Source organism: Lepidochelys olivacea (genome assembly GCF_965140295.1).
Source record: "Lepidochelys olivacea isolate rLepOli2 genome assembly, chromosome: 8".
NCBI lineage: Eukaryota > Metazoa > Chordata > Testudines > Cheloniidae > Lepidochelys > Lepidochelys olivacea.
The window spans coordinates 6,327,318-6,345,333 of NC_140418.1; the positions used below are offsets into that span (position 1 = coordinate 6,327,318).

At 49.7% G+C, this 18,016-nt stretch overlaps 1 protein-coding gene across 1 annotated transcript; it reads left to right on the forward strand.

Annotated features, from left to right (window-relative positions):
* The first annotated feature begins 616 nt into the window (after window positions 1-616).
* LOC311525267 (melatonin receptor type 1A-like) lies at window positions 617-7,625 on the forward strand. Its single transcript, XM_084637240.1, has 2 exons — window positions 617-1,573; window positions 5,120-7,625. The coding sequence occupies exons 1-2, from the start codon at window positions 1,390-1,392 to the stop codon at window positions 5,902-5,904; spliced, it is 969 nt and encodes a 322-aa protein (XP_084493366.1). The 5' UTR covers window positions 617-1,389; the 3' UTR covers window positions 5,905-7,625.
* Window positions 7,626-18,016: the final 10,391 nt, after the last annotated feature.

Genomic DNA, 18,016 nt, shown 5'->3' on the forward strand with positions numbered 1-18,016 from the left:
AGAGAGAGAGAAACCCGTGGGAGAACAAACTGGGAATACCTGGAGCAGGGCTTCCCACAGCGACCAAGGCCACAATGCTGGGGCTATTACCAAGTGGCCAAAACAGAGGCAGAACTGAGGTCCCACTTCAGACATTGTTCACGGTGACTCCCTTTGCTCGTGGGCTCATTGTACCGGCTCGGACAGGGGGCACAGCTAGCCGCGCTGTAAGGGGTTGAGTGACTGTGACCAGCTGCCTGCAGGGCTCCTTGCCTTCCCCTCGCACCAGAGGGACCCGTTCCTCACCTGCGCGCATCCAGAGCTTGGATAACGCTGGTCTGAGCAGCCGCGGGCGTTCAGTGCGCCGCTGCTCTCCGCCCCGGGCAGGGAGGAGTTAACAGCCCCTGACCAGGAGCGAGCAGCGCACCAAGGGCCGGTTAGCCTATAAATGCGCGAAGGAGCCGGGCGCGGTGCGGAGACGGCGCCTCGGGAGCTGCTTCCGAGGGACTGTGGGGGACACGGGGCTCTCCTGGCCCAGAGCCGCAGGTCAGGGGGGCTGGGAGGGGCCAGGGGCAAGGAGGAGGCCGTGACCAAGCAGGCGACAGGGGGACTGGAAGGCGCAGGGCAGCGGCAGGGCTCAGCCCGCCGGGACCCCGGGGGACGCGTGGCGCACGGGCAGCCTGGCGCACGGCTCCGCCGGGGTGTCCGGTTCTGCCGCAGGCTGCAAAGTTTCTCCCCGCCAAGGGGAACTTTTCCCGAGGAGAGCACGGGAGAGCGCGGAGCGCCGGCTGCCGAGGGAGCCCAGGGACGGGGCTGAATGGAGCCGACGGGATGAACGAGGTGGGAAGAGCATCAACGGGGCTGGAGAGGTCCCCGGAGCCCGGCGCTTGGCACCCAGAGCGCGGCACCGGGAAGGGAGCGCCCCCGGCAAGGGGCTGGCTGCGCTGAGCCGGGAGCTCGCCTGCTCCCTCCCCCCGGCTCCTAGCGCTGCCCGCGGGAGGGGGACTTCCCCAACCAGCGCCCCAGGGGCCACTTGACCCGTGTGGGGAGCGGCCCCCGTCCGCCCCCCAGGCACGGGGCTTTGGAAAGGGCGCCCCGCGGAGCAGCCACAGCGCCGGTAGGAGAGACGCGGCTGCCCGAAGCGGTGATCGGCTGGGGAATCCCACCTCCCCGCAGGGCCCGCGGACAGGGACAAAGGCGAGACCCTGCCACGCCAGAGGGGGGGAGCGAGCCAAACTTCCAAAGAACTTCTCCGGGAGGGGCCCATGCGCCTCTCCTGGTGCTTTGAGAGGAGCACTGACCCTTGCCTTCCTTGAGCCCTGACCTCTTGGCTCAGGGCCACTGGAACCTGCTAGTCCCGACTGGCCGAGGACTCTGCTGTGCCCTGGGAGGCAGGTTAGATGACCGAGGATGGAGGAGGAAGGTTCTCTGCTGAAGAACCTGTCCGCTGGCTTGGGAAGGGAGGATGGTCTCTACCCCACCTGGGTGGTGATCATGCTGGCTGTCATCCTCATCGTCACCATCGCTGTGGACATCCTGGGCAACCTCCTGGTGATCATCTCGGTCCTCAAGAACAAGAACCTGAGAAAAGCAGGTAATGGCCTTGCTGGGACGGGAGGGCTTCGCTCTCCAGGCTCCCCAGGAGCAGCTCTGCCTCCCTCCGCTCTCCGCGGGGCTCAGGAGCAGTAAGCCAGCCTCCTGCCCTGCTAGTGCAGTGACACACCAGTGCTAGCAGAATCCACCTTTGTGTCTGTGGGTCCGTCCTTGTGTGTGTGTGTCTGTCCATCCATCTGTGTGTGTAAACTTCTCCCACCCAGCACAGTCGGGATTCAAGGCAAATTTCTAGTCGTTGCAGAGAGCCTGGTGTTGGCAAGGCTAGTAAAACAGGCTATCAAAGCATGGGGAGGGGGGGAAATTCCGTTGTCCATACTGACCCTGGCTTCCATGCCCGAGATACATTGCACTAATTTATTTACAATCTCAGCCAAGGGACTAGTGATTTTGGCTGCTCAACTTGGGACACCCTAAAAAAGGGCCCAATTTTTCAGAGGGTGGGTACTCAGTGCTTTCTGAAAGCCCTTTTTAAGGAGTCTCAGCTGGGGCACCCCAAAAACTGAAACATCCCAAATCACTCATCACTTCTGAAAATCTTGACCCAGATTCCACCAGCTGGCTTCAATGCTCATCAGCACCCTCTCTGGGGGAACTCTGGTCAAGCTCCTTGTGGGATTTAGATTCTTAGCTCAATTAAGAGGTTTGGAGGACCTAAAGCTTCCCCGCTCCAAGCCTCGCAGATGATTTTGTAAGTGCATGGGTAGAATAGGACACAAAATGAATGGTAAGAATTGTTCCAGCCTTCACACAGGGGAAAACAGCTATTTTCCATTTGCACCGCCTGATTCTGGGAACAGCTACACTTCAGCTGGCATTTAATAAATCAGGGTGTTTTGGTTTTTATCCCTCTTTATGCACTAAGAAAGTTACCAGTAACTCTCCAGGTTAGGTTGTTTCTGCTGCAATGAAGTGGAGAATTTTGCTGACCTCACGCTCTGCTTACAAGCCCCACATAGGTAGAAAGTTTTCTGTCTTCCCTTGCCTAGAATAAACCCAGGTTACAAGCCAAGGTCTTGGTCAGTAATAATTAGCCTGCATCTCTGGAAAAGCCCATCCGTCACTTCATGTAACAACACTTTGCATTTCTGCAGCATTGGATCCTGAAGCATTTTACACTAAATCTGACTCTCAGCACCACTAGAAAATTATTGTAAGGGGGGAAACTGAGGCAGAAAGCTGGAAGCTTCTATTGTCAAGGGTGTCCACCAGCTTTGGGTGTCTACGTGGAGACAAATGGGGCCTGATTTTCAGTGACGCTGAGCGTCCAAGAATCCCAAGTGGTGTCAGTGGGAGCCAGGCAAATTCCATGCCTCTTCAAAGCAGGCTGTCTTTCTCCCCAGAATTGAATGACCTGAAGTCAGCGTACCTCTGAAAGCTCAGGTCTAAAAGACAAAGCCAGGAATGGAACCCAGGCATCCTGATGCCTAGCCCTGTTCCGTAACTGCTAGACACTCCTACATTTCTAGTTGTAACCTCCTTATCTTTGAATGGGTTCTCTCCCTCACCATGCAGTGACAATGGAACCCTTAGGACATCACAGTCTTTGCAATGGGAGTGGTAGCAATGCTATGCTCCAATACAACTGGACTTCATTGGCATGACTAGGTATACAAGCGTGGAGGGCTCTCAGGCCTGCCAGAGGTAGGTCCATGATGGCCAGGGTTGGGTTCCAGGCTGTGTTTGGGGTTTGATCCCCTGCGTCCCAGCATTCGGATTTCACTGCAGGGAAAAGCCAAAAGGCAGGAGGAGCTGGGAGAGCAGAGAAATAACTTTGATAGGTGTGTGTCCCTGTCCCGTACTGGGGCGCACCTAACCGCTGCTTCATTTATGCTACCTAGACTGTCGCTGACGAACCAAACTGGAAGTCAGTGGCTGGGGGTAGCCCGGGTGTGACTGGTGCAATCTAACACCAGGATCAATCTGATCCTACAGAGCCGAGAAATGTCAACGCACGTTGAAAAGCACAAAGCCAGAACCAAATCTGTCATCCCAGTAGGACTGACTTTAACAGGCTCCCCCATGTCAAAATCCAGAGCCCATCCCAAGCACCTGCGTATAACTAACCCCCCATGCATGGAATGGCCGGTTCCACGTCCCTGCTGGAGCGGAGCCATGGCTAGGGCAACTTTTAGTGCAGCCAGCTTGAATGGACCCATTGCATTAAACTGAGTGGTTACCATCTGCTTTGGCTTTGGCTGCAAGTGCCACCCAGAAGAACACGTCTCAGCTGTATTGTCTCCAGGGAGAGCAGTGATTTAAACCCCTCGCCTGCTCTTTTCTTTTACTGCAAGCAGTACAGGGGTCAGGATGGGTACAGAATAAGGTAGGGAGGGGGAAGTGTGGGAGGGGATGGAGGGGGAAGAGGGGAGAATGACCTGTGACAGGGCCCCTCGCGGTAGGAATTTGGTTTATTGCAGGCAGGAATTCGTTCCCCGTAGGGAGGGTGTTCGCACAAAAGTCAGGGTTGCAAGCTCTCTGCCTCTTCCATCACACAGTTCCATCTGAGTGGGGTCCTGCACTTTCCATGCAGCTAGGCTATGCCTTTCACCTACCACCGAATTCTCTACCCCACCCAGTGTGCCATTTCCCTAGAGCTGCTCCAAAGAGAGGAAAAAACCCACCTCTCTCCGGTCACGGTGAGGAAGAAGAAAGACCCTTGCGTGAAAAGCCACTGCCGCTGGCTCGGGAGTCCTCTTGCGGAAGAGGAGGCACAGATAGCTGTGGGCAGCATTATCCCCTTTGGGGCTTTAATTCCCAAATCAGCCCAGCAGAGAGCAAGCACACTATTGTGGACCAATGAACTGCAAAGCACCCACTTGGCTTTCCTTGTCCAAGTGATAGAAGTGCAGCTCACGAGATTCTGCAACCCAGTGATTAGGGCCTGACACCACAGAGGAGCCGGGTTCGATGCCTGGCTCTGCCACTGACATTCTGCGAGATTTTGGGCAAGTCACTCACAGCCCAATTTTCACAAGTGGGTTTCACTTTAGAAAAAAAATCTAGCCATTAGCTCATCTGTACTAATAGCACTGCTCTGTCTCCCAAGGGCATATGAGGATAATATATTAGATGGATGGTCAATGTTATTTCAATTGTGGCTAAAGGCTAAATTGCTCCTAAAGGCAATCATGGCCCCGTATAAAATGAATAAAACGGACAGTGTCTGCCCCAGGGAGCTAAAAATCTAGGATTGTGACAAGATGCAACCAGGGGATGAACAGACAGGGGTGTGGGTATGAGGTAGCGATGAAAGGAAAAGCAGTCATGGTAGTTAAAGTGATAGTAAGTTAAGCTACTCCGTAGATGATGCACGAGCCAGAACAGAATCCAGCTCCCAGAGCCATCGCCACCGTGCAAAGAGAAGTAGAAAGACAGTACGGCAAGCAGGTGTAATTTGGAGTAGGCACAGGAAAAGCTGATTTGTTTAGCAAGGAGAAGGCGTTTTCCTGGCTGTTGCTGCTGCATTCCGACCATAGGGTCTAACTGGTTTTTTTTTTTGTTTTTTTTTTGGTGTTACCTTCCCCAGGCAATGCCTTCGTGGTGAGCTTGGCCATTGCAGACTTACTTGTGGCTTTTTACCCTTATCCCCTGGTCCTGATGGCTATTGTCCATGGCGGCTGGGTGATGGGGTACCTCCACTGCCAGGCCAGCGGCTTTCTGATGGGCATCAGCGTTATCGGCTCCGTCTTCAACATCACGGGCATCGCCATTAACCGCTACTATTACATCTGCCACAGCCTGAAGTACGACACGCTCTTCTCGGGCACCAACACCGTGTGCTACGTGGGGCTGGTTTGGGCACTCACCTTGCTGGCCATCGTGCCAAACTTCTTTGTGGAGTCCCTGCAGTACGACCCGCGAGTGTACTCCTGCACTTTCGCCCAGTCCGTCAGCGCCCTTTACACCATCTCCGTGGTGGTCATCCATTTCTTCCTACCCATCACCATCGTCAGCTACTGCTACCTGCGGATCTGGCTGCTGGTTCTCCAGGTGCGGCGCAGGGTGAAGCCGGAGACACAGCCCAAAATCAAGCCCCATGATTTCTGGAACTTCCTGACCATGTTCATGGTCTTCGTGCTCTTTGCTGTGTGCTGGGCACCGTTAAACTTCATCGGCTTCGTGGTGGCGGTCAAGCCCACACTGGGTTCCTTGATACCCGAGTGGCTCTTCACGGCCAGCTACTTCATGGCCTACTTCAACAGCTGTCTGAACGCTGTGGTTTACGGGGTGATGAACCAGAACTTTAGGAAAGAGTACAAGAGAATCATACTGACTGCATTGCAACTGGCTTACAGGACTGATGGAGACTAGCACCCATGGGCTGAGCCAGAAGGGAGGAGGTTTTACCATATTCACACTTATCCCCTGCTCCACTTTTAAGTGAAGTGCAAAGAGTGCAGCCAAAACAGCGAGAGGTCAGCAGAGGACACAGCTCCATATATAAGCTGTCTGCAACAAGAACAATGCAGCCCACCCTGTTCTGCAACATAGGATCCTCTTTGGAATGCAATGAGCTTTGAAAACAGACCCTCCTTGCTTACTTGCCCTGGCATAGTCTCCCCAGCCTCAGTCAGATAGGCATCCTGGAAACAGCTAGAGCCAAGTGATTCCTAGTAAATTTATTCAGTGAACTATCCACAAACATTTCACCATTTTCTCTAACTTCTCCATTATTCACCAACTAATTCTGTGTATCTCAAGAATGCTTGTGAACAGCTAGCTGAGTGTTGGACACCCAAAATTCAACTGGTTTCATTTGGACCCATGGAATAGTTACTGTTCCACGATTGGATGAGCATAAGTCCCAGCACTGAAGTTTTCTGTGTGAACACTCACCTCTATGTCTTGGGAATCTGTCTTCCCGAAGTATTCTCCAGTATTTACGGACTATTTGCTGTTCCTGCTAATACGCCTGCCAGCAAACTTGCACTGGCCACAAGGTTACCCCAGAGTGAAAGCAGAAAGGGGTATAAACTCAGACAAAGGGAATTCAATATTTTTATTGAATGGTGGGATTTTCCAGAAGCTCCCAAAGGAGACAGGTGCCTCTGAAAGCCCCACCTTACGTGAATATACACAAAAATGGTAGCATTTGGTAAGTCATGCGATTCCCTTGAATGAGCTGAGGTGGTGAACCCTTTCCCTTCTCTTTGGAGCCAAGGGTGAACCGTTCAGGAAGGAAAACCCATCACCAGAAAACTGAATCCACTTCAGAAGAAGACAATCATCAGTGTGACTTGACTGCTCCTCTGATGAAAAACCATCACAATGGGAAGGGGAAACCACCACAATGAGGCTGAATCTAAGTCAGAAGATAATCCACAATGACAAGTCCTCTGCAAATGCCAGCGGCTCAAAGAGAGCATATTACCTTTAAATGAGACCAGACCTGGAGGCTCTTGACAAGATATTTAGAGCACAAGTGTGAATACTGTTTCCCATGCTGAGAGGAGCTTATAGGAGAGAAGCCAATTTTTCTCTCGTTTGGTGTTTAATTCAAGAGATATTTTGGACTAGAGGAAAGGGAGTTGGGCCCAGATCCTTAAGGTATTTAGGATTCTAACTTCCATTGATTTCAGTGGAGGATCTGGGCCTTTGTCCCCAGTGGCCCCAAATGGCAACGGTTCACTGGGCTTGAATTTAACAGATTGTGGGACTGAGGAGAAGGGAATAAGGAAGACAGAGTCAAGATGGTTAGGTTTTCAACAAGTCTGACCAGCAGTAAGGAAATTATTCACTTGTCTTACTTGCATATGTAACAAGTTCCAGCGTGCAATGGGGTGCGGCACCAGAGAACAAATTTTGCATGCAATTTTCCTTTGATCCCTGGAGATCTTCTGCTCTGGTTACCCCGGCATGTAAAGCATAAATCTGCTTTTGTGCACAGCCATCAAGGAAGACATGAAAATATGTTTTAAATCAGCGATACTCAGACTGAGGCTCATGAGCCACAAGTGGCTCTTTAATGGGTTTCCTGAGGCTCTTTGCAGCACATGCTATTAAAGCATTGTGTGATTTAATTATTAACCAATCAGGAGGCTTTTACTATGTTATTAACCAATTATAGTTTATAAAATACTACTACTTGGTCAGTCATTTTGCTGTGAGAATAATATATATGTTATTATATATATAAACGAAATATTTCCCACTGCACTGTTTAAATATGACTGTATAGTAAATGAAATAATGATTTCACACGACCATGGCTCTTTTGGGTAATGTTGATCACCAATTTGACTCCTGAACCACTGAGGTCTGAGTATCACTGTTTTAAATGCAAGTTTACAAGTGTGAGTATGTCTGTAATGTATTATGGGTGGGATTTTCAAATGAGCCTAAATTACTTATAAGTGTAAGTCCCATTCACTTTCAATGCAACTTTCAATGCAACAAACACACCTGTGTGTATGTGTACACACCCCTACCTTGATTAAAAACATCTTGTCTTCCTTGATAGGCATGAAAGAGAAAAAAAAATCAGTGTTTTTCCCCAGATGCAGTCATTGGTTTAATGAGTTTATTTTCACCTGGGTTCCAAAAAGAACACAAATATCCAAGTGAAAAAGCTTTACTGTAGATTCAATCAGATCTGATTCACCTGCACTTCATCTGTTGCTCGGAAAGAGCAAAGGGATAACTAGTCTTACAACAGGTATGAAATCTCCCATTTGCTCTCCCTGCCCCCAAATAAAAATGATGTTTCCTGAATTGTGGTTACAGAATCTTTGTTGCAACAGCCCTAGAAAGGCAACAAGAAAGATTTAAGTCGTACAGACCCCAGAATTGCTCTACGCCACCATAACATTATGATGAACTGCTGGGGAATGTCTTTGAACTATAGCCTCACTGCCGTGCACCTTACTACAGAACTCAGAGGCCATGCACACGCACGGAAACAAACAAAAGGCAGCAGTGTCATCATCTGCTCTAGGTCTGGCCAAGAGTTTTCCATCCCAGCTGTTTTGACAGAGCATTGGGGTGTTGACAGACCATTCATGCTTTCACAGAAGTCTCTGCTTTCCATAGAAAATTTTGACATATCATCAAAAATGCAAAAAGATCTTGGTTGAAAACCAAAACTCTACGGGTTTTGAGTTTTTGACCAAAGGAAAAAAAACTCACCAAATTTCCCACAACCCCCCTCTCTGAAAAATACCCTTTTCTCTGACTAGTTCTAATCAGCTCCATTAGAAACACCTGAGTGCAATAGAAATGTTACTCTGTGCGACGGATTCCCACGTGGACACAGCCATTCATTTCTTGGTGGGGACACTGGTTTGACCGAGCTCCTGGAGATTATTGTGCCTTCCATTTAGCACAGAAACCTCTAATTTGTGCTAAAAATAACAATGTTTGTGCACTTTATTTCAGCTGGCTTTGCGTGCTTTGTGCCATGGTTCCTCAGACCCTGATGGGAAGGCTCAAACAAGCCAAAAGGAGAATGAACAATGCTAATCTTTTATTCATGGTGACCCTTTCAGCCAGGAGGAACCCAAAGCACTTTAAAAACTGATGCATGAACGATGCATAGGGATCGCTCCACCTGTCACTGTAACGCAGCCACCTGTAACAGTGTGCAGCATCGCTACCCAGAGATGTGGGGCACGAGATACAAGAGACTACTGTGGCCAAGGAATCTGCAGCCAAAATATAATTCCAGAGATTGAGCCAGCTAGGACAATCCAAAGAGCATTATGGGCTCTCTAATGATCCCCAGTCACTCAGGCCATCAGGTTTACATCTCATTCTAGTTAACAGGGTTGAAGAAACGCTATCAGCTTCAGTGGTGTTACACCAGGGATAAGTTCCCCCCCCCCCACCTGTCTCCAGTAACTTTTTATTTTCACTTACCCCAGCACTGAAGAGACAGTTTCTAATGGATTCTGTCTGAAGTGTAAAAATCCCATCAATAATGGAGCAATGAACAGCCTGCCCTGTCCTCACATTTAACATACACAGGTCCAGTCATCGCATCAGTGCTTTTCTCTAAGAAAGGCCCTTCGCTTCCACACGCCCCAGCAACGTGTTTAAATAGAAGATGCACATTCTGCAAGGCCACTGGACTCTGGGCGTTGCGAGGAACAGCCGGGGTACTTTCGCCGCAGCTTCGGACGGTTTGATCAGCAGCTGCTGAAACCTGCTGTCGATCCACTGCTAAAGCCCAATTCCTGAATGAGTTGCTAGGAGCACAATCCACCATGACACAGCCGAGAGCCGTGTTGATCCGGCCTGATTCCCAGATGCTGGAGGTGCTGCTGTACGGTGTGCCTCCCGGTGGTCAGGACAGAAATAAGAAATTGAGCAGGTGAACTCAGGGGCACTGGAACAATTGGTATCGGGGGGGGGGGCGGGGGTGCTGAGAGCTATTGAACCAAACGGTATAGGATGGAAACCACTTCAGGCCAGGAGGTGCGGCAGCATCCCCCACACTCCTACTTCCAGCACCTATGGGTGAACTAATGTTACAGGGAGTGATTTGATCACAGCAAGCCTAGTGACGGATTCAGAAAAGCACTTTATTGAGGATCAGGTGAGTTGTCCAGAATCCCAGTCACTGCCCTGGACTCTGGTTGGTATTTTAGCTGTTTATGTAAATCAAAGAGGGATTTATAATATAAAATGATATAAAATCAATTTGAGTCATCGAATCCCTGTGCTCAAACGTAGTCACTCACACAACATGCAGTTAAAAAGCAAAACAGATTCGCTTAATTGATTTTATTTTTACCCAGCATCTCTTGTCTGGATTATATTAGTGCCCAGGGGCTCTCTCCCTGTCCGAGAGAATGAAGAGCGACCAAACACTCAGCCACAAAATCAGTTCAGACTCCACCACGCAATATCATTTCTGACCAACTAAACAAACAAACAAACAATGGTGGAACCCCCCACAATGAATCAGTTGTGACTCCACCAAATTAAAAAACATTTCTAACACACACCCGCATAGTCATTTCTGTCACCTTCACGAATACCAGTCCCCAAAACTGTCGCACATAACCTTCCCCACCAAATCACTCCGGACACCTTCCCACGAACTTCCCGCAAACAAAAAGCACTTAACCCCCGCCCCACCCACACGTGAGCAAAGGCCTAAATTGCTGACCAGCAAAACAGCTGTGCCTTCAACACACAGCAAGCAAAATCCCAGCTGATCCTGCACAATAAAACCATTTACAACCCACAGCGTAAAACCGTTCATTACTGACCACATAAGCCCAGCTGCAATTCCACCTTGCATGCACACACATAAACCCACTTCTGGTCCACCCCCCAAAAAGCAGCAATTCCCCCAAACAGCAAAGGAGATCCAGTCTGAGCTAACCCCCATCGCAGCTCCCTGCCTGCCTCCTCAAGCTGCTTTCTCAACCCACTAGACCGTGGAAAGAGCTTCCTGAGAAAAGACTATTCAATCCCCTTCCTCAACCCCTGAACACCAAGGCCTGCCACTGAGCAAGGAGGACTCTCTGTGGACTATAAACCTCCTGCTGGGCAGAAGAGCCCTCCCCCATGGGCCAAAAGCATCCCCCAGAGGCCCCACTTCCTACCTGGTTCACTTGCTGCCTGGGATCTTCCAGTTCAAAGGGTTGTGCTGGCAAACTCCTCCACCTGGTGCTCTCCCATACAGCTCCAGCAAGGGGTGGGATGGCGCTCAGATGCCTAGCTGCAAATCCTGTGCCCCAGAGGGGTAGAAGAAAGCAGCCTGGAAAGCCCTGCTCCATGTTTTCAGTGGAGGGAGGAGCTCTCTCAGGGGCTTGAAATCATCTGCCCTACCCAGCATGAGCTCCACAGGGCAGCGTCTCCCTCCCAGGCCTGCACTCAGAGAGCAGGAGAACACCTGTCCCCACCATCCTCCGTGACCCAGAATGCACTGGGGAAAGACAATGAGCAGCAAGTGTGTTTCTGAAGAAGACAAACGTGGATCTGAGCCCCCTAGACCCGCATTCCTGGCTGCCCCTGGGTACTCCGCACTCGGTGACAGCGGCCAAGCATGCCAGGGCATTCTGTGGTCTTCCATGGGCATGTCACACGCTTACAACTGGGACGCACAGGCCTCGTGCATTAGCATCATTCTGGTGCAGCTGCCCTCTCTCTTTCCCCACCTTCATGCCAGCCTGAGGAAGGAAGGGTCCGCGTGACAGGCACCGGGAACAGGCAGGATCAAATTCAGCAAAGGCCAAAGGTCAGAGAAATAAGGGGAGCTGCAGCAAACCCAGCACCTCACCCATAAGGGGCTCTGCTTGAGGTCGAAGGGGAAGGAGACTGAGGAGAACAGTCTTCTGTAATTCCATGCTGCAATCAGGTGGAGAGTTAACAGAGCTGGGAACTGCCCCAGAGGGACTTAGCCCAGTTGCAGCACCACTCCTCTGCATATCCTGGATGTGGGGGAGAAAGGGCAGCTGTTCTCCAGGAGCATCTATGCAGATGGTGCCTGCCTCCCCGCAGCGCTGACTGAGGCAGGGTTTGCCAAGGAAAACCAGTGCATGATCATGTCGGTCCAGACGGTATGATAATGCATATGCTTAAGGGGGCAAAACGAAGGTTACACAAGCACCCGGAATTCTGACGGTTCCTAACTTTTCAGTGCTTGGCTTTGCAACCTTAATCCCCTCTTAATTCAGTTTTTGGATGTAATTTCCTATCTTTTTAAAAAAAACTTTGCATGGAAAAAACAAAATGTTCACCACATGGAGCCCACCCTGAGCCATTTGCAGGCTTGGGCTCTTTAGATTCACAGCATAGTCCTCTACCACTGCTTGAACCAACAGAGTAATTGGTAGCAGTAGAAAGTTATCTTCTATATTGACCTGCTACTGGAGGGGGATGGAGAAACACACGTAGCTATTTACTAGACAGGACAGGAATGCAGGCACTCCGGAATAATGGATTCCACTCCAGGTTCTGTGGGAATGTTCTCTAGTGGTAATAGATTCTTCTGCCCTGTTCCCTTATGCTTGTATCCCTCCTCCTCTCCTCTCACTACATTTTGCTCCTGTCTGCCTCCTTCCCTATCTCCCGCCCATGTTTCCCCCTCTTCTCACATCACCCCCCCCACCCTCAGCTTCTGTCCCCAACCCCCTCCCTCCCTGTCCCTGTCCCTGTTCCATCTTCTGCCTCCCTCTGCTCCTGCCGTTATGTCTCCTTCCCCCACCCCTCTGCATTTGAGTCACTGTCTCCTCTTTTTCCACTACCCGCCAGGGCACCAGCACAGAGAGACAAGGTTCCCAGTAACACAGCAGCCCAGGAGGAGCTATTACAAGGAGCCCTGCAGCCTGGGGTGGAGCATGTGCCGTCACTCTGGGAGGAGGCCCCATGAACAGTTCAGTCACCCCGTCAGAGTGTGCAGGGGCTGGAATGGGCCCAGGGCAGGTGGAAGGTTTGGAGATTTTAGCTGTGAAGCTTTAACAAGCCTTCATGGCCTACGTGTGAGCAGATTATGCAAAGGCTCATAACTTGGCCGAACGTGGGCGTTTTCTTATGGGAACAGTAAAAGGCACCCCCCTGACGCCCTGGTGACACACTCCTGCCCATTTTCAAGTCCCTGCTCTCAAGCGCAGCGGTGCGAGGGCTTCTCAACACGACAGTTAAAAATATTTTTTTTAACCTGGCAGAATGTATTTTTTATCCAGTCTCAATACAACTGGTGTGGTTGAAATTTTCAGAACACATCAGCCTTGAGGCAAACACCCAGCATGGAAAACTTCAGCCCCAGTGGGTAAAATTGGACAAAGTTATAAACCTCTGGAAACAGGGGCTTATGATGGGAAGTACCAGGAAACCCTAATTATGGGAGTCTCTACCTGCGCCACCTATAAATAAGACCCAGATTCTGCAATTCTCACATTGAGTACAGGCTTACTGTGGGAGCAGTCCCACGGAAATCAAAGGGACTAAGTGTGTTAGGGAGGAGGACAAGGAGCAGAGGTAGAGACAGATAGGATTTAACAGGCATTGTTCTACAGGTGCACACCCACGTATGCAGCATAAGAGACACACACACCTGCTTCAGGAGAGAGCAGGAGTCAGCAGTCATCCACAGAGAATACCTGATCTTGGTTGATCTCTTTAAAAAAGGCTCCCCCCCCGTGATTGCTAACATGCTAACGCCCCAGAAATGGGGTGTTAGTGAGTTTTATTGCCATTTGCCAACTTCAATCAGCAGTGACTGACTGCCCTGTGAATTCCAGATAGCAAATAATAGTTAATAAAATGCGAGGATCAATTTCCAGCCTTTTATGACAGTTGACGTTCAAAAGTGCCTGAAGTGCTTTGGAAAATTCCAATTAAAACATAATGCCTGCACTTGGGGATGGTGATAGAAGGAGACGTGTGCCAGGAACGTATCCAACAGGCTCTCTCACAACCTTGAATTGTGAGGTGCGGTGTCACGAACCACAGGGAGGCCACGTCTCCTCAGCGGTGATGTCACTCTCCTTACAGTGTGTATAACACCCATTTTTTCATGTTCTGTGTGTATATAAATCTCACTGTATTTTCCACTGAATGCATCCGATGAAGTGAGCTGTAGCTCACGAAAGCTCATGCTCAAATAAATTGGGTAGTCTCTAAGGTGCCACAAGTCCTCCTTTTCTTTTTACAATTAGAAGTCTGACCTTCCTAAGAATTAAAAGTCAAGCTGTGACAAAACTCTACTTTGCCGCCCTCAAAGTGGCTGGAAAGAGAAGACATAAGACCAAAATTTCCTACCCTGGATCAGACTTTAGTCACTGATGTCAGATGCTTAGAAAGAGACTGCAACCTGGAATGCATCTGGCAGATTATTGTACAATAGTGTACAAAAAATCCTTAATACCCATGCTGTAGCAATGATGGGAGCTATTGCCTGAGTGTATTTTGTAGGTGTCTTTAAAAGACTTATTAAAGCTCATGAAATAAAACTGACATTGCAAGCCATTGGAGAGAGGGCAAAGGCCCAAGGGGACAGCCTGTGAAAGGATCAAATTGGTAACAACTATGATCTGTAATAAAATTCCTTATTGAAGCTCAGGGAGATACCGTGAAGCAGAACCCAACTGTGGGGATGGTTTCCTCTTTCGAGATACTCTGATCTTGAACTAATGAAGTCTTTGGAATTGCTATCATGGGGTAACATAACGGTGGAGTTTCCTTTGGAGCTGGACGAGACCCCTGTGTTTACAGCTGGCCGTGACATTCCATTTTTGGGTCACGTGGGGGGGGCTGATTGGCTAAAACCTATTACGATGAATTCCAGCCCTGAATACCTCACTGCAGTGTGGGAGCTCAGTTTCGTCAGACGTCTATTCCAGTCCTTTAGCATAGTCTGGAACTCACTCCAGCCTGGCATGTGACAGCTCAGCCACTTGGTCCAGCCTGGAAATTTAGCACAGCTCAGGACCTTGCTCAGTTCTGGGAGCCCATCCCAGTTTCAGAAGCTTAATTTGAGTTAGGACCTCAGCCTAGATTAAGACCTAGAGCTCTAGATTTTAGCTAAGGGTTTCAATTAAAAGCCTTCTCACCTCAAGGTGGGGGGATATATTTCTTAAGAAGCTGCTAGTGGAATATTGTGAATTAAAATGAACAGATTTTGTGGGCTCTTATATTATAAATTCTTTATTTTGTAATGGACTCCTGGCTTTTTTCCTTGACCCACAGCACATTTGCCGTGACTCGTGTAAAGGTTGCCAGGTGTCCAGTTTTCAACCAGAACACCCAGTCGAAAAGGGACCCTCGTCAGCCTGGTGAAAATGAGCGAGCGAGGGTGGGGGAGAGCGAGCGACGGAGGGACGGGGGATGGAATGACGGGGGTGGGGCCTTGGAGAAGGGGCGTGGCAAGGGTGTTTGGTTTTGTGCGATTCGGAAGTTGGCAACCCATTGCATGGGGGGGGGAAAGATCAGCTCTCTCCTTAAACTTTCAATAAAGCGCGTAGAGGTAACAAACAGAGTGAAGCAAGCTCAGCTGAGCGACTGCAATGCATGCTGTGGACACCCAGCACTCAAATGAAAAGGCCCTTAAATTAGTAAAACCAGAGAGAGTTAGAAGTGCTCTAGTACTGGTCAAGTTGGCCTTGAAGAAAATGAGATGTATTAATTTGCAGTCAGTCTGAATGCGGCTCGGCCTAGGATTGCACCTGCTTCACTAGATGCATGCTCAAACTACGAAGTAGTGGGAGAGAAGGACGTGTCATTGAAATCGACTGGTGAGAGCAATGGCCATACTGTATACCAGTGGTTCTCAACCTGCAGCCCAGTTAGCACACAGCTGGGCTGCAGCTGTGCGCCAAAAAATATTCAAAATTTGCTGCTCCTGTCTGGCAGGGGGCAGGGCTGGCTGAGGGGCAGACAGTGTCAGACAGTCCTGCTGGAGCGCTCCTACCAGCAGCAGGGCTGGGCAGGGTGCAGGAGAGAGAGTCTCTGGGGAGGTTTTTTTTGGGGGGGAAAGGGGGTTTGCTGGGAAGTGGGGGATTTGGTGAGGGCGCTGGGCAGCATTGGTGCAGGACCTAGGGGTGTGGGGACATGCTGCAGCAGCCCCAGGTTTTACCTAGGGCTCCACTCCTGGCCCCGCACCTGGGGTCCCAGCTGCCGGCCCTGCTCGGTGGAGAGGTCTCTGGGCATTGGGGGAGGGATTAGCAGGGAGGGGTCGCTAGGCACAGGGAGTCGGCAGGGCAGTGTGGCACATGGTGCAGTTCTGCCCCTGAGGAGAAGGGGCATGCTGGCAGCGTAGGGCTGGGTGGGCCAGTGTGCGTCTGGGGCAGTAGGTCTCAACCTACGTCCCACAATGGTAAATAGGTTGAGAAACACTGCTGAATGCACTTCGTGCCAGGGGCCGGCTTCAAACGGATTATCTGGCTCATGTAAACACTGGAGACTTATAATCGCTGCACTAATACTGAGCTTGTTCAAGAGGGTAGCATCTTTGTCTTACTCCAGTAAGTAGCAGACAGGACAAGTCACTAGTGGACTCTCCTCCTTCACAATGCAGAATTCACTCTGTTGAACTTGGAGATTATCCCTCCCCTTTCTCCAAAGGCAAAACTGACCCCACTCTATTCATGGATTTGGGTTGGGCACTCTGAACTTCATCAGCTGACTGAAGAGGTTATCCTCCAAATGCCAGATTCACTCAATGCGGTGCAAGGAGGTTCCCTCTTCTCCCACTACCCAAACAGCTGCTGGATTCACAGGAATGGTGCAACTCACACAATGGATTGATTTAGAAACAGCACAAAGGGCAGTTAGGTGCCCAAACTGCCAGTTGTATTTTCGGAGAGCTCTTTTGTAGCACAGTTTCCCAGGCTGCATTCTTGTCTACCCCTTTTCCCCTTCCACCAGAGATGGCCACTGACGCAGGAGCCGTTGTTAGGGCAGGATGGGCTCTCAGAACTGGAGTAAGGTCCTGAGCTGCTCTAAACTTCCAGGCTGGAGCCACTTTGATCCTGTTCCTGGGGTCATACATTCCCAATGCTCAGGCCTTCCATCCATTATGGATGATTTCTTATGCTTAGAAGCCAAGCATCTTTCAAATGCAGAGACTCATTTCTTGAGAGTTGATTTTCCAAATGGCCCTGATAATAACATACAGCAGCAACATGAATTAGTATCATCATCATGATGAATTAATTATTCAGCAGTACCTGAAGCTAATTCAAGTTACAACCTTGTTGCTGTACTTTCCAAATGAGTAACTATCAGAGAGTACAGGTTGAATATCAGTTACTCGGTGAGTCATATCACTCTGTTGGGTGGATCGGGTACAACTATGCATCCAGGTGGCCATAGACAGACTCATATATACAGGAGGTGGATCTACAGACCTTTCCTGATTATATTGATACTTTCTGAAAACCCGTAGCTCCATCTGCAGTTTAGAAAGAAAACACCCTGTCTGTACTGTAGAAAGGTTGATATGTCCCATACTTACAGCCCTGCAAATCTGCGGATATCTGCTTTATGTGAGTAGACAGCAGATGAATGCGGATAGGAGTTTTGCGTCCGCACAGGTCTCTTCCGTCACTGATGGGAAGAGCAAATTAATTTCAATTGATAAGTCACAACCATTGGAGCCACAAGCTTGACCTGCTAATTGACGATCAAACTTCTGCTTTGCACACAGGGACCAGCAGTAAAGATTCTGTAACAAGCATTTAGGCAGCAATTATGTTGATCATGCAGGAGGCTAACAGAACACAGCTGGCTTTCCTGCAATCCCTGTAGGAAAACATTTTGACCAACACTAGACAGCGAAAGGAACAAACCCAGGTCTTCCACACAGATGCAGAATTAAGGCATCATTTTAGTCACTGTTCTTACAAGGAGGTTACAAAGTGAGGTGATGGTCAGAACTTATTACAGTAGAAACAGAAAATGTAAAACTGAATACTAGTAAGTTGGGCCATTTACTAGAGAGGAAAAATCATTTTATGGTGCAGGCACAAAAGGA